General features: G+C 31.9%; 2 protein-coding genes across 2 annotated transcripts; both read right to left on the reverse strand.

Annotated features, from left to right (window-relative positions):
• Nucleotides 1-284: 284 nt before the first annotated feature.
• On the reverse strand, nt 285-957 carry LOC112127554. Its single transcript, XM_024228666.1, has 2 exons — nt 423-957; nt 285-362 (listed from the first exon to the last, which is right to left on the reverse strand). Exon 1 carries the CDS (start codon nt 905-907, stop codon nt 428-430), a length of 480 nt encoding a protein of 159 aa, XP_024084434.1. The 5' UTR covers nt 908-957; the 3' UTR covers nt 285-362; nt 423-427.
• Nucleotides 958-1,043: 86 nt separating this feature from the next.
• Nucleotides 1,044-6,088, reverse strand: LOC112127556. Its single transcript, XM_024228670.1, has 5 exons — nt 6,006-6,088; nt 4,768-4,839; nt 4,358-4,435; nt 4,060-4,279; nt 1,044-1,178 (listed from the first exon to the last, which is right to left on the reverse strand). The coding sequence occupies exons 1-5, from the start codon at nt 6,074-6,076 to the stop codon at nt 1,044-1,046; spliced, it is 576 nt and encodes a 191-aa protein (XP_024084438.1). The 5' UTR covers nt 6,077-6,088.
• Nucleotides 6,089-15,718: the final 9,630 nt, after the last annotated feature.

Here is a 15,718-nt window from a genome sequence, read left to right on the forward strand (position 1 = left end):
AATAAACAAAACAACATTGTAGGTTCTAAGATCTAGTAACGCTAACATTAAACATAATTATCAAATTATCTACATAACACATAAAAGAAATCAGTTTTAAAAAACTTCGATACTATTCCAATAATACCAGATTGCTTCTCATTGAAGATTTATAAAAATTTTAACTGACAAAAATACAAAATAAATTTATAAAATTATTAAAAAATATTTGAGAAACATATTCTTTATTATATAAACTATCGTTTCAATTAACAAACGTAAACCTAAAAAAATAGTAACTGGAAAGGTACAAATTTTCTTGCTTCCTGGAGCTATATAAAGCGCAAATTTACATATGACATTCTTGGCACGGGATGAATTGTCTAAAAATCAGGAGCACATAAATTATGACGCTTAGAATAAGATTTCTAAATAGTACAAACGTATATTATTTCATAGGTCTCGTCAAATAGGAATAATTCACCAAGAGGGCAATCACTCGCCAAACAACATTTGGATATTGCGAAAGTTCAGATGGGACACACTTTATCGCCTCGTATTCCATCAATCGTCGCATCAGATCATCTCGCGTGTATTTCAAATCCTCCCAGCTCTCGTCAAAAACAATTGCAGAAACACCTTCTGGCAAAGACGGATTATGGTCGAATATGTCCCTGTCGACAACGATGATGTCTCCTGCTGTGAGAAATTCCTGGAAGTCCTTTTCCTGAATGATGTCGACTCTTTTGCAGATCCACACGTACAAATTTCCGACATACGTCAGTATGCCGCCGGGCGTGAAAAGAATGAGGGCCGTGTAGCGTTCTAACGGCTCTTTGTGTGGGATTTGTGCATTATACGGGACTTTCGTGTGGAGAGTTACAGTGTCGAGTACCATTCGCTCCGTAATTGTCAAGATTCCATACATCTGGAAATTCGATCCAACAAGTTTTTCGTGTATTGCAAAAAGCCAACTGTAAACCGTGTTTGTTACTGTCTCTAAAGAACAATTAAATCTGTAATTGATTTTTTAAAATATTAATATAAAGTATATTTCTATACACTCAATTATTCTTAACATACCTATGTGATAAATGAATATCTGTTAACCCAAGCCTAAGTTTCATTAACGTCATCAAAAGTTGCTGTTTAATTGTTAGTTGGCCGACAATCCAGCCCAAATAATATGAAATGTGTTCCTACAGACAACGAACTTTAATGTAATATAACAAATGTAAAACAGTTAATTTTAAAAATAAGATTAATTTTAACAATGAAAAAAATTTAAATTTTATGGTTTAAGTAATGAAATCACAGTAAATTGAGCTGTTCTACCAAATTAACTTTTTTTTAAATTTGAAACTCTGGATTTGAGATTTTATGGGTTATATGGTCCTTGAATTAATACACTGTATTGAACATATGCCAAGCTTTCCACTCTATATTTCATCTTCCTCGAGGCAATGTACGCAGTTATCAATAAAAATAACAACGTAAGAAACATTAACAGTCAAACATGTAAATAATAAATCCTATATATCCTTTAGAAATGGGAATCACACTTGAAAGGTGTAGAGAGGTGTTTTATAAAAAATGACTGTTAATGTTTCTTACGTTGTTATTTTCATTGATAACTACGTACATTGTTCTGAGGAAAGCCAAATATAGAGCCAAAAGCTTGGCATATGTATAATACAATGCATTAATTTAAGGACCACATACCCGATAAATTCTCAATTCCAGAATGTATCAAAGTTGACATCAAAAAATCACACCGTAATTTGAAATTACCCCTTTTTTAAACCAAATGAATCTTTTTATTACTTTGATCGAATATAACAAATATTTGTTTGCATTGTATAAATTGACTTTTTTTCCACATCTTACATGTATTTGTTAAATTTAAACAATGTTTGAAAAATCCCAGGCCCTGAAGATGATCTCAATAAAGATCGAAACGTTGGCACGATAAAGAAAATGTTTTTTTCTGAAACCTACATTGCTCAAGACCGCATATCACGATTTTCGAATAATCATCGACTAACGGACACTAATCAACACACCTTTTTATGAAATAAAAAAAATAAAAAAAACCTTTTTTAACTTTTCAATTAATTAAGGTTTTTAGTTGAGATGAAAAAAGTTAATGGCACGAGAGGGATTCGAACCCACGAGTTTGATGTTGATGTTTGATGAAAAATGGCAAAAAGAGGGAAAACTGATGGATAAGGTGAGGTTGAGATGGGGAGTTGATGTCCGGTGGATCGAGGTCACGATAGCTCAGGTGGTAGAGCAGCGGCGTATCAAGCCGAAGGTCGTGGGTTCGAATCCATCTCGTGCCATTAACTTTTTTCATCTCAACTAAAAACCTTAATTAATTGTAATGTTTAATTGGTCAAGCGGACCACGAAATTAGTGAACCTTTTTTAACGTTAAATTAACAAGGTTTACCGTTAAATTAAAATTTTCTTTAAAGCAATAAAATCCTAAGAAATCGTACGAAACATAATATAAATATTATGATATATATAAATATAAATATGCGCAGTAAAATTAGTGTATATTCCATAATTTTTATTAACACGTAGTTTGTTCAAATTAACCTTCTTTTAGTTCAAATTCCACCTTTTTAACACAGATGCTTAAGCCGTTAAAAAATTTGGCAGATGGTATGAAATATAAGCAATAAAATTGCTTCATATTTGCGACTTTTTGTTAGATATAAAAGACAATGGAAGCGTTCTTGTAAGACGATGGAAATTAATGCCAAGTATCATTAAAAATTATATAAAATTAAGTATAAACAATTCTCCTATTAATTGGATTTTTTTAATATAAAATCATTATTTTATATTAATTTTCAAAAATTTCAAATTTATTTAATTAATAATTCAATCGTAATCAATTTTCAAGTGGTATTTTATATAAGAAACCATTTTATATATACTCAAGTTTATTTATGTTTTATTTTAATATGGTCTTCTAATAACCCAATCCTTTTATAGAAAAGAAAAAGGCAAACACAGGAATTTTAGTTTATGCTTTATTTCATACCATCTCCTAAGTTAATTTGAAATAAAAATGGTTAATTTGAAATTGGAAAAGGTTTTTGACGAAAAAAGGCAGTAAATATATAAGTTCTAAGAACATCATATGAAAAAGTTAATTAAAATTAAAATTTATAGCAAATTAAAATTAAAAATAAGGATTCTTATTTTAATTTGAGATATATTTCAATTTGGTTAGAATTTTTAATTTTATATTTAAATTTATAATATTTATNGGCTCAAAGTGTTATCTGCGTAATTGTGCCATTCTTGCATGTCGAGTCAACAGGGCACTCTCAACACGACACGCAAGAATTGCACAATTACGCAGAAAACAAACACTTTGTGTGAGCAGAAATACTTTGATTGAATGTAAAAAAAATTTTTTTTGCATTGTATAAATTCACTTTTTTCCACATCCTACATGTATTTGTTAAATTTAAACAATGTTTTTTTTAATCAGAAATTAAAAGAAGAATATTTTGGTTTTATATAATTTTTAATTTTCATTGTAATGAATTCCTAAGTACAATTATTTTATTTTTCAAATGCCGGAATTTCATTATAGGTGCGGTATTGGTTCCATATAAAGAGCTTGTAGGAATACCAGCCGGTGTATGAATGGTTCTTTGGCCCGGTAGTATGAGGTATCCCTGTTTCGAATTTCAAAGAAAACATGGTTGTTTCTTTGTAGACAGTAAATATAGTTTCGAATTTCAAAGAAAACATGGTTGCTTCTTTGTAGACAGTAAAAATAGTTTCGTTTACCAGAGTGAACGTATTTATTGGAGTGAATGTGCTAATTGCGGGATAATGAGTACCCTATCGTTTATTTATGTAATAGGTGAAAAGTGTTAGTGACACATTTTACACACATTACTGTCTCATAGTTGCTTTTTTTTAGTTTTAAAGAAAGGGTTAATTAGAAATTAAACAGGTTAATTTTTAAGTTAGAAAATGTTAAGTTGAAATTAAAACGAATAATATTAAAAAGGGTTAATTTGCCGAAAAAGGTAATATAATTGCTTCTTACCTTGCGAAACATAGCTGCCAAATGAAAAAATCCTCTGGCCTCTGGTATGCCTGTGTATATATGCACGAGTGTATCACTGTGCTTTATATTGTGAATAGAAAATGGGATTTTCAGAATATTTTTCTCATTTTCTTTAAGCAAATCAGAATGATGTTTGAATGCGCGGAGCTCACTCTCAGGCAGAAACCGACGTTGTGCAAATTTACACTCGCAAAAAACTCTAAATAGAAAAAGTACGTTATTAAATCAATCATTAAGCTCTGTTCAACCGAAATCATTATAAAAAGTATGAATTTACCGTTTTCGTTTTTGCCCAGCAGCTAAAGTAATTTTTGACCGTTTCAGGTCCTGTTTTTTTCCCACGTCTGCTTTTCTGCTATATATTAAGTCTTATTTTAAAAGATCCAGTTGTAAATTATATCGTTTAGTTAGATCGTATCCGAGCACTCTGTTCTGTCTATCCACACTGCCACCACCCACAAACCTATTGCTGAAAATAAGGAAATGGCGAAATGGGCCTGATAGACGAAAACAGTGAGGATAATCTGACCAAAATTAACGGAATCGATCAAACTAAAGTTGTACCACCTCCGCAAAAAAAAAAAAAAAAAAAAGTATAATATTGTTACTTTAGTTTATTACTATAAAATATGTAACAATAAAATACATATCTTCATATTACATTTAAAATTTAAAAGCAAAACTTACCCTTCTGGTTTTAGGAAGGTAGTTGAAGGGTTACCAGCATTGGATTCAGAGGTTGCGTTTTCTTCTAAAAGCCTGTAATTAAATATATCAACACCATATTAGACCTTTTAGCATAAAAAATTGTCAACCGAACTTAAAAATCCTTTGGCCACCCAAATTAAAGAGCATTTATAAAAATCAGTAACTATTGATAAGGTTGTTTATGAAGTTGTTAACCCAAAAGTAAATAATTAGATTATAATTCTCGGTTAGTTAATAGTTGAAATTAGGGAAAGAGTCACTATAAAACGTAATATCCTACTGTGAACTGCTGCAAGAATAATTAAAAGTACAATATATCCTCCGACAGAAAAAAAATAGGCCCAAACAGTGACGGCAGAGATAAATTATTGGAATACCTGAAGTTACAAATTTATGGTTGTATAGAGTATGCACATGTGGATTTTTCTGGGATTTGACAGTAGTTATTGGTGAAAATGGTTTTGTGTGTGTGTACCTCACAGACTCACCAAAGTAGTCTAGGTTAATATACATGGTTTCTCTCTACTTAATGATTTAACCTCACCAGCAGATTCAACGCCCCAAATGGACTTAAAAGCAGCACCATACAAACTATGTTCAGTTGTGATGTCGATTTTTATGATTTTTCAGCTCATATCGAAGTTTTTTAAATAAATCGCTTATAGCTGAAAGATTATACATTACAGAAAAAAATGATTCTTCCTGTTGAAAAAAGTAAAGAAAGAAGAAGAAACTGTAGGTATGCTTGTTGCATCAAAGGTAGGTTAAAGCACAGCCGTAATACAACAACTTTTTTTTTGTGTCCAGTATTGTGTACCCCATAGACTTGTCATAGGTTAGTATTTACGTAGGTTAGTTAGTATGTATTAATGATTGCAGTGTCTTAGGCGCATGAGTCAGCGAATAATATTAAATACGCGGAACCTTCGCAACTCTTATTTGCACATAGGCAATGAAAGATACTTCTGTGTATGAATGTATTTATTAGCGTGGATGCTGGAATAACGTCAAGGTTGTGAACCATCTGCCGCTTTCCAACTCACTTTTAGAAGTAATATAGTGTATATTTTTTGTTAAGTTAAAGAGTCCATTTTTGTGCACGTATAGCTATGTCCAATAGTATATGTACATATATGTCTGGAAGGGTTGAAAATGAATTTTTAAAAAAATTATAATTAATTATTATAAACAAATATTGCGTACTTTTCGCTACTCACCCATCAAGGAACTGTGAAATATTGTTCTTCCTCGCATCTTCTTCAGGCGTGTTAAAATTGTAGTACGACATTATTCCACTTGTTGTCGTACGGTCGGCGATCAGAAAAGTGATATGGTGAAAGCCAGAAGGACATTTTTATGTTGCCTTGCCCCGCCCTCCACCCCTACTGTTTGACGAAAAACAACCAATCCCCTCGACATTTCCCCTTTCTAAACTTTGCTGTGTAAATGGCTGTTAAAATATATTTTTAAAAATAATTTCCGTTTTCTTGGATGCAATTTTTTTAAAAATCTTCTTTGCTACCTTGTACTTTTTGTTTCTTTTTATAGGTGAAATTTTATTTTTAACTGATTATTTGGAAATCGTGAGATGCGGTTTGATGTGACGTAGGTTTCAGAAAAACATTTTCTTTATCGTGCCAACGTTTCGATCTTTATTGAGATCATCTTCAAGGCTCAAAGTGTTATCTGCGTAATTGTGCCATTCTTGCATGTCGAGTCAACAGGGCACTCTCAACACGACACGCAAGAATTGCACAATTACGCAGAAAACACTTTGAGACTTGAAGATTATCATCAATAAAGATCGAAACGTTGGCACGATAAAGAAAATGTTTTTCTGAAGCCTACGTCACATCAAACCGCATCTCACGATTTCCAAATAATCGGACTAACGGTCACCACACATTTATTTTTAACCACATTTGGGCGATCCAGCGCCATGTTCAAGTAGGAACATTATTTTTAGTTTTAATGTTATATTAATATTTTTTATAAAATCTAATATATTTTTATAGTTAATTTATTATTAATATTTACCTTATTTTTAACATTACAAAAATATTTTGGAGCACGTCAGCATGCGGCACTGATCAAATATCTCAGGGTCACAAATATTTTTAACTATCTTTATGAATGTGATATGTATTATTTGGGACGAAAATATTTATTAGCGTTAATGGAGGAGGTTATCACCAATTACGCCAGGGAATATCGACTATTCTGGGTGATGTAAATAAATTATGGTGTTTGAATATAATTATCAGCGTGGATGGAGGGCCTTGTCAAAAAATCTCCGGGAAGTAACGAGTACTCTGTGGTAGTTTGAATGATTTGTTATGTGTGAGTGTAATTATTAGCGCGATTGGACGGTCTTAGCTTCAGTTATCCCGAGGAATATCGAGAATAATGGGGGTGTGAATACTATAATGTTTGATGATTAAATACTTTGATTGAATATAAAAAATCTTTTTTGCATTGTATAAATTCACTTTTTTCCACATCCTACATGTATTTGTTAAATTTAAACAATGTTTGTAAATCCCATGCTCTGAAGATGATCTCAATAAAGATCAAAACGTTGGCTCGATAAAGAAAATGTTTTTCTGAAACCTACGTCACACCAGACCGCATCTCACGATTCCCGAATACTATATTGTTTTATCTTATCTCTGTTTGAGGTGTATTTGTGTAATTTTTCCTTAATTGACGAAAACCTGATGTTTGGAGATGTTTCTTTACTTTTCTATTTTTCTTCTGTTTAGTTTAGTTTTCTGATTAACGATAAGATAAAGAAAAGAGAAAGTCACCTACCGTCCTAGTCGGTCTGATCATAACTCGGCTGGAAAAAGATGAAAAGAAATTAGTAGGATTAAGAATCTTGAAAGACATGAAAATCAAAACAAAAAGTATGTGTACTTCGTTAAAAAAAGAAAAAACTTTAAATTTAGAAAATGTTATGTACAGTATTTCTATAACTTTTCGTCAGTTATTCCGTCAAAAATTTGTCCGTTCAAGTGAAAAAATAATTTTTGTAAACAATAAAGTAATTAGTAAGTCTTATCAACATTCCAAAACAAATTTTGATATCGTTTCTGCTCTGTAATTTCGTTTTATTTACTCATTTTTGTTTGAGATGAGCGGAGGTTTATTTATAAGTTCTTGTTTCTTTATACTATAAGAATAATTATTTTACATCGTGTTAATAAACCATTACACAACATTATAGTTGTAAGTAAGTATTAAGAAATATTTTTGTAAATGTATTTTCTATGATTGTATAGCAAATAAAATTATTGTTATTAATTTGTTAGATTCGTGATGAACGGTCAAAAATGAGATAGTTGAAAAACACTTTTTTCATTTTTTTGTCGATATTTCGACCTTTATTCGGGACATCTTCAGGATGTAAACCGTGGTGATATTCATGTGGTGTCATATTGGTGTCATGTTGAATTATTATCACCTCACACCTGAAAAGAATTTATTGATTTAATCTTTTTTTCCAATGACATCTATCTATTGATTGGTTATAATATTAAAAAAAATGTAAATTAAAAATGATTTTAGCAACGCAGTAAAAAAATTTTAAATGGGAGGACAAAATATACGATTTTTCAGTGGTGAGAGACGTGGAAGTCGAGGAGATTAAATGAAAGGCAAAAACACGACCTTCTTTGTGTTGTTTGGATTAGAAAGAGCCTCTAGTCCCCCGTCACAGGATTTTCCGTCTATCATTTTATCCAGTGTTGCGGTAAGTAGAAAGGTGGTTTTTCAACGTACATATAAGGTTTACACACGACTAATTTTGAAACCAACTAACTTTATGAACGACGAGTTTACTCTAATTTTACTTACGATATTATAATAATAACAGGATATAAACAAAAGATTATTGACAATCTCGACCAGTAGTTTGACAACAATATGACTGTGATATTGTTGTTTTATGAATGGTGTGCAAGTGTTTATATAAATGTAAAATTAATTAAGATTGTTCTCTGCAGAATCTGAAGAAGACGAACTATTGTCAATTACAGGAAATGAATCTGTAATCCGACTCTGCTGATAGTGTGTTTCTGATAACTAATCTAACCTTCCTGTGTGTTATACAATATTATTCATTCTCTGCTGTAAGCCCCGCCTGAATCCTTGTAGTTTTTAATAAAAATCTTTTTAAAAACTACTTATTATCCGGAGTTCATTCAATTGGCACCTGTATAGGGACTGGCGAAAGTCGTTTTAAAAAGACCAATTGTCTTTAAATTGCGCGATTTATCCCGCGAAAAAGCAATTTGAGTTTTACTCTTAATTCGCCGAGTTTAACAACAGAGGACTCCAGAGCAACTTCCTTGTGCCTCACCTCAAAAACAGGCTGGCTGGCCAAAATCACCTGAGGTTCAAACTTTACTACAGAAGATCTACACTATCACATGAACATCATCGTCATCATCAGAAGAAGAAGACTCCCAATCTGTAGATCACCCTCCAGCAAGTGACTCCTATTCACATAATACGAGATCAAATATTTTACCCTCCACATTAAACATCGTTTATGAACTATCAAAACCTTTGCCCACTGAGATCCTAAAAAAAGGTTCCTCGTTATGATGCTGCGACTTCTAATTGTCTAATTTCATTTTGCACTGCATATGGTGCCAATGAAGTTAGGGAAAAAGATTCGAATCACTACTGGCTTCTATTCAGAGCTGCAATGTTTATACGGTCCTGCAGAAGCAGTTATCTTGAACAACAAAGTTACTATATTACTGATCTAATAAAATCACTAAAAAATAATTTTTCCGACAGGAGAACAATTCCAGATCGTATAGCGGAAACAACAGTTATGAAGTCACACAACCGAGAACACCGTACCGAATTTTTAATTTCAATTAGAATAAAAACACACTTTTTTCTTGTAAAAGCAATAAGAATGTTGAATATAAATTGAAATAATGGAGATAATGAAGGTTTCCGCTCCCTCTTGAATTTAAAGCATTGGGTCTGACGGTGTCCCCTGTTTTTTCGATGTGGAAATTCGGTTAAAGGGTCTGATGTTTAATTGCGGTGTCAAAGACATCTGAAATATAACCAATAAAAATGGACCCCTAGAAAAAATATTTATTTAAACTATTATAGGATAAAAGCAAGAAGAAAAAAAATGGAGAGACTTTCGGAAAAAATAGCTTTATTTGGCTCGACAGGTCCTAAATCGGATTCTTTTCAAGTTTTTGATCTTAATAAAATGTAATATACATCGTAAACTGAATTTTTCATCATCACAAATAGTAAATTTTCATTCAATGAACCAGTTGGTTGCCGATAAAAGAAAAATCACTGTACCTGTCAAAAACAACAACAGAACAAAACCATTTGACATCATTGGAGAAAAATATTTCGGATGGATTCCCAAAGGAGAAAATTCGTTTTCGATACCGGTTCAGTGCCTTAGGGATTCAAGAGACACAAAATTAATTAACATACTTTTTGTATTCTAATTATTAATTTGTTGTAAATTTGGAGTAGTTAATAATATCATTTATAAATTTATGAGTTTTAAATAAATTTTTTGTAAATAAAATGTATTAAGATTTTTTAATTTTATTATTTCTTTCATTAATACTATTGAGAGAGAAAAAACTTGGTTTCTGAATAAAAATTTGTTAACAAATCGTTTTTTATTATTATTCCGAAATCGTGAGATGCGGTCTGGTGTGATGTAGGTTTCAGAAAAATATTTTCTTTATCGTGGCAACGTTTCGATCTTTATTGAGATCATCTTCAGGGCTCAAAGTGTTTGTCTTCAGTGTAATTATGTCATTCTTGCGTGTCGTGTTGAGAATGCCCGTGTTTTTTATTATTTTAATACAGTACATTATTTAAAACTTAGTAAGTAAAAATAATAGATTATCCTTCACATTTATAAATGTATCTAATCTATTTACATAAACCACCAAAATAAAATAATTAATATAACTAAAATAAACAACCAAGTTTAATCGTCAAATAATCTTCCAATCCATGCTTCGAAGTTCAACCGACTTACGATGGCCTCAGCCTTGTTTTTTTTTCTTTTCAATTTTCTGAAAAATGACATGTTTGATTATTTACATTATTGTCGTAATAACATTATCGTAAAATAACATACTTTTTGTACACTTTGCTTAATGATATTTATAGCGGTTTTTTCTTGAGATCTGCATATCCTTTCCATATTGCTTTACATTTTACTTTTCCTTTACCTATATTATCTGTTTGTTTCTTTGGTTTGATTTGTTTCAATTTTTCTACATCCAATTTCATAGCTTCTTCGAAATTCCAAAAATATTTCAATCATTACATAAATACTATACTAATTAGTAATAAATTACTATACATTTTTTTATTTATTTAAAAATCGTGAGATGCGGTCTGGTGTGATGTAGGTTTCAGAAAAATATTTTCTTTATCGTGCCAACGTTTCGAACTTTATTGAGTTCATCTTCAGGGCCTGGGATTTACAAACATTGTTTACATATAACAATTACATTTTGGATGTGGAAAAGAGAATTTATACAATGCAAAATATATTTTTTTATATATTCAATCAAAGTATTTCTACTCACTCAAAGTGTTTGTCTTCTGTGTAATTGTGCCATTCTTAGTCGCAGTCGAGAGTGCCTGTGAGATTTTGCTATTTTGCGTTTATATACGTTGGATTTTGAAGGGGTAGGGAAGGATGTCGGTAAAGAAAAGACATTTTTGTATAAGGCGTCGGCTTCTTTGAGGTGAAAAGAGCCGACGAAGAGAAAAAATGTTTCGGCCAGATTATCCTTTCAGGATTATATGGAAAGGGATAAATAGGAAAAGGATCACCACACAAAATTACTCTAAAACTTACACGATAGTCCAAGAATTGGTGTGAATATTCCGAGAAATTTTCGTTTATAATACGATTCTAAAAATAAAACGAAAAAATAAATTATAATGAAAGTGAATATTTCTTATAAAATATTTAAAATAATAAGAGTTTTACTTGTTTTGTTGTTGTTGATTTCTCAGCTGATCTTACGCCTTTTTATGTCTCTTCGAAATCAACCTTTTCTCCTTTGAATCGTTTCGATTTCTCTCGTTCGATTGTTCAATCTTCTTAACAATAATATAAAACATTCCCCCTAGCAGAAATATTTATTTCGGTTATTATTCAAAAAATGTCCACTAAAGGTATTTCTTAAATTTAGTAAATGCTTTTCATTAATTAGAGCAATTACGATCCTCTTTCGTATAAAAACCTAATTGTTAAATTATTTATAGTATAAAATTATTTGAACTGCTATTTATTTAGGTAAATAGTGTGAAACGTCATTTTAACTGGGTGTTAAAACGGCGGGAAAGCCTACATTTCTGTAAGACTTCAGAGCCTTGCGGGTTTAGTCGGGCTCCGCGCCGTAATTAGCCTCAACATAAGATTATTGCTTATATATCTTCACAGTGACAAAATCCTTCCTAAGCAAAAGTCTTTCTTTTTAGCTGTAGTTTGTAAAAGTGTTAATTGTGGGCCATGGAAATAATAAAAAAAACCAACCCTGCTTCTTAGTATTGAACCCTCGGAAACATTCGTCACCGGTCTGACGGGATGGTTCATAATTGATCATCCACATCATGGGTCGGTGCGAGTAGACTAAAGGGGCTGTTGTGTCCTACCCTTTAAGTGAGGTACACCCTTGTACACCAGGGAGGACACAGAGCCTTAGGCTAGACAGGAAACAGCATCCGCTCCAATCAAAGGTGTTATGAGAACTGTGCCGAGTGACTCGTTGGAACCGAGGCTAATAGACTTGAACGCTGGCTCTCTCATACCCCAGAGATAAATCGAATTATCAAGAGGATAGAAAAAAATCAAATATTAAGGGCTGATATGCATTTTTGAAAGTTCTTTCTTAAACTGGACATATGTATATAAAAGATCGTAAAAAATAAGGCAAAAGTGCAAATAGAACATTGTTGATGGCGAAACACTTACCGCCGAACAAAAACTAGAAAAATCTAAGAATCTTTAGGCTGCAAGTAAGTAAACTGTACTAATATATATATATATATATATATATATATATATATATATATAAAGAGAGAGAGAGAGAGAGAGAGAGAGAGAGGAACATTACAAGGAAAAGGTAGAAATGTATATTGATGATGTGGTTTTTTTTCAATTTATAGAATGCTCTCTGTCTCTCTCCCACTCTCTCTCTCCCTCTCTCTCTCATCCTCTCTCTCTCTCTCTCTCTTCCTACGCATCACCGAGTGTATAAAAATACACTGAATTTTTCGATTTACAAATTAACTGCTAATGAGTTTGTATTATCAACAAATTAGAATTATCAAGTTTCGAAGTAACAAGAGCCGACTGCGTTACAGAAATGGGTTACTGAAAATTGCATATAAGGGCATAATTGAGTATATATATATCAATCCATATACACAACACAAAAAACAAAATATTGCTTCTTTAGTGTAACTTTATTTTCACTGGTAATACAAATTCAACATTTTTAATATAATGTAGATTACTAAAATTTACTAAACAATTCTATAATTTAATTATCACTAGAATAACATCTTACATTACAAAGCGAAACTCTTCGCTTATCTTCCTTATAAATGATATAGTTTAAAACGAAAAAATTGGATTCTCGACAGTAATTCCGGTTAAGGTTACCGTTTCGTATTCTATTAATTTTTTACTTGGTCCTATTAAACAAAATAATTAATTAATTGTTGTGCAAAGTATGGTTACTTGAAATTAATGCCGCGCGCGGGCCTCCAACCCAGGACCATCTCCTATAAAAATGTACTATTGATAAATCCAAATACGTCCTTTGGGATCCTTTCAGACAATGAATACAAACTAAATAAACTGATAATATAATATAAATAAAATATAATTATATACATTATAAATAAAAATACATTATAAATAATGTAATATTTACAATATAACATTTTGCTAACGAAAAAAAATAAATCTGTTATTTAACAACACTACCAATTTAAAAAACGAAAAATTTAACCATATAAATAATTTTAAGAAATACACTCTTCGGCGCTCCTCAGAAGAATTCTGTGTTTAAAGATAAGTATCGATCAACAAACTGAGTTACCTCTCTTCCGGGTTGACAGATCGTCCTATAATCTGAAATTCAAAGACGGTGTCTCAAATCAGTACATACCCTACAATTTTATTATATTATTTACAATTACTTTGACTTTTGAAAATCTGGCTAATAATTAAAACATCAAAATCCTTAAATTTTTTACTCACCCTCAACGGAATTTCGAAATGATGATCATCCTCATTTCGTCACCTTTTTTGGAATCGTAACAGGCAATCCTACCAGTAATCTCACACCGCCAAGCATGAAAATAAAAATGCACAATAATAAATACATCCTTCCTTACTATCTAAAAAAGAATATTAATAAATAAGATTACTAGATTTAGTTGGTAAATTGTCTTCTAGAAATTTCGGTTAAAAAATCATACAAATTAATAAACAACATGAATTATTAATTAGAATCTATTAATGATTCATTAATTCTATGAATGATTCTTAATTATATTCCATTGACTTACTTATCATCATAGCTGCTATGGTGAACATAATTATCCTCGTCCAATAAACTGTAATTTAAAGATGACATTTTGAAACAGTAAATTCGCTACGACTAGCCAGGGTTGATTTCTGAAATCTAGGTTATAATTATAATATGGACAACATTAAGTAAAATTTTTCTCACCCTTAAAAAAAATCGAAATGTTGTTCCTCCACACTCCCACCATGTTGTAGCTTGTAGGCAATATTAAGCAAACTCACATCGCCAGGCATGAAAATTAAAGTGTACCATTACTGAATGCATCCGTAATTTTTATGTTAAAATCCATATTGGTAGATCAGATTACCGAATAAAACGTCGTGGTGCACAGTACTTTCTAGGAACCTCGGTCATTTAAAGATGGCGATTGCCAACATGTCGTACACAATTGAATCGGCCCGTGGTTCTTTAATTTACGAATAAGAAAATTGAAAATAATTAGTTGATTAAAGAAAAACGAAAACTGTACAAAAAAATAAACTTACTTATAATTCATGAAGGTGTTAAGTGACCATAATTCATGACCAATACGGCCACTTCTAGTACGGTAGACGCGTAGTCCATCATATTTGCTGGAACATCTCTCAAAATGAAGAAGTTCATCAGCCTCTTCTCCACATCCTCCCGTGCCAAGTTCACACGACTAGGGCTAAAGTCGACCGTCAATGCCTCTTCGCCGTGGACATCCACCAGACCGATGAGTAAATCGCGGTCTGTGGCTATTACACCACCAGGAGACACCCATTCAAGGCCCTCACATTCCTTAACGATATGTGTTCTGGACGTGATCCACCTGTACAATTCAGTTGTGTACAACACCACACCATCAACTGATGATAGTAGCACTGCGTTGAATGTTTCCATCGGTGTTGAATGCGGGATATGATGGTTTTTTGGAGGTTTCGTTCTAACACTGATGGCGTGTAGAAACAAAGGACTTTCGAGCCGGCTGCGACTTCTTCGAGTGTCGATCATATCGATTATCACTCTCATGAGTTTGTCTTCAAGTGCGAATAACCATGTCAGAACTGTATTCTCTACCGTTTCCAGCGAGCACTTAAATCTGAAACGAAAATTAGTTGAAAAACAAAATTCGAAAAAAAGACGTCTATAATAGTACCTTTGCGATAGGTGAATGTCCGTCGCTCCAATTTTCAACTTCATCAACGTCATTAGCAACTGCTGTTTCATCGTCAGTTGCCCGACGACCCAGCCATGAGCATATTTCATTTCTTCCTAAAATAAAAATTCATACATGAGCAAATAACAACACAATAATAATATCAATATTTTTTTTACCTTTG

Source organism: Cimex lectularius, unplaced genomic scaffold (genome assembly GCF_000648675.2).
Source record: "Cimex lectularius strain Harlan isolate CLEC.00 unplaced genomic scaffold, Clec_2.1 scaffold226, whole genome shotgun sequence".
Taxonomy (NCBI): domain Eukaryota; kingdom Metazoa; phylum Arthropoda; class Insecta; order Hemiptera; family Cimicidae; genus Cimex; species Cimex lectularius.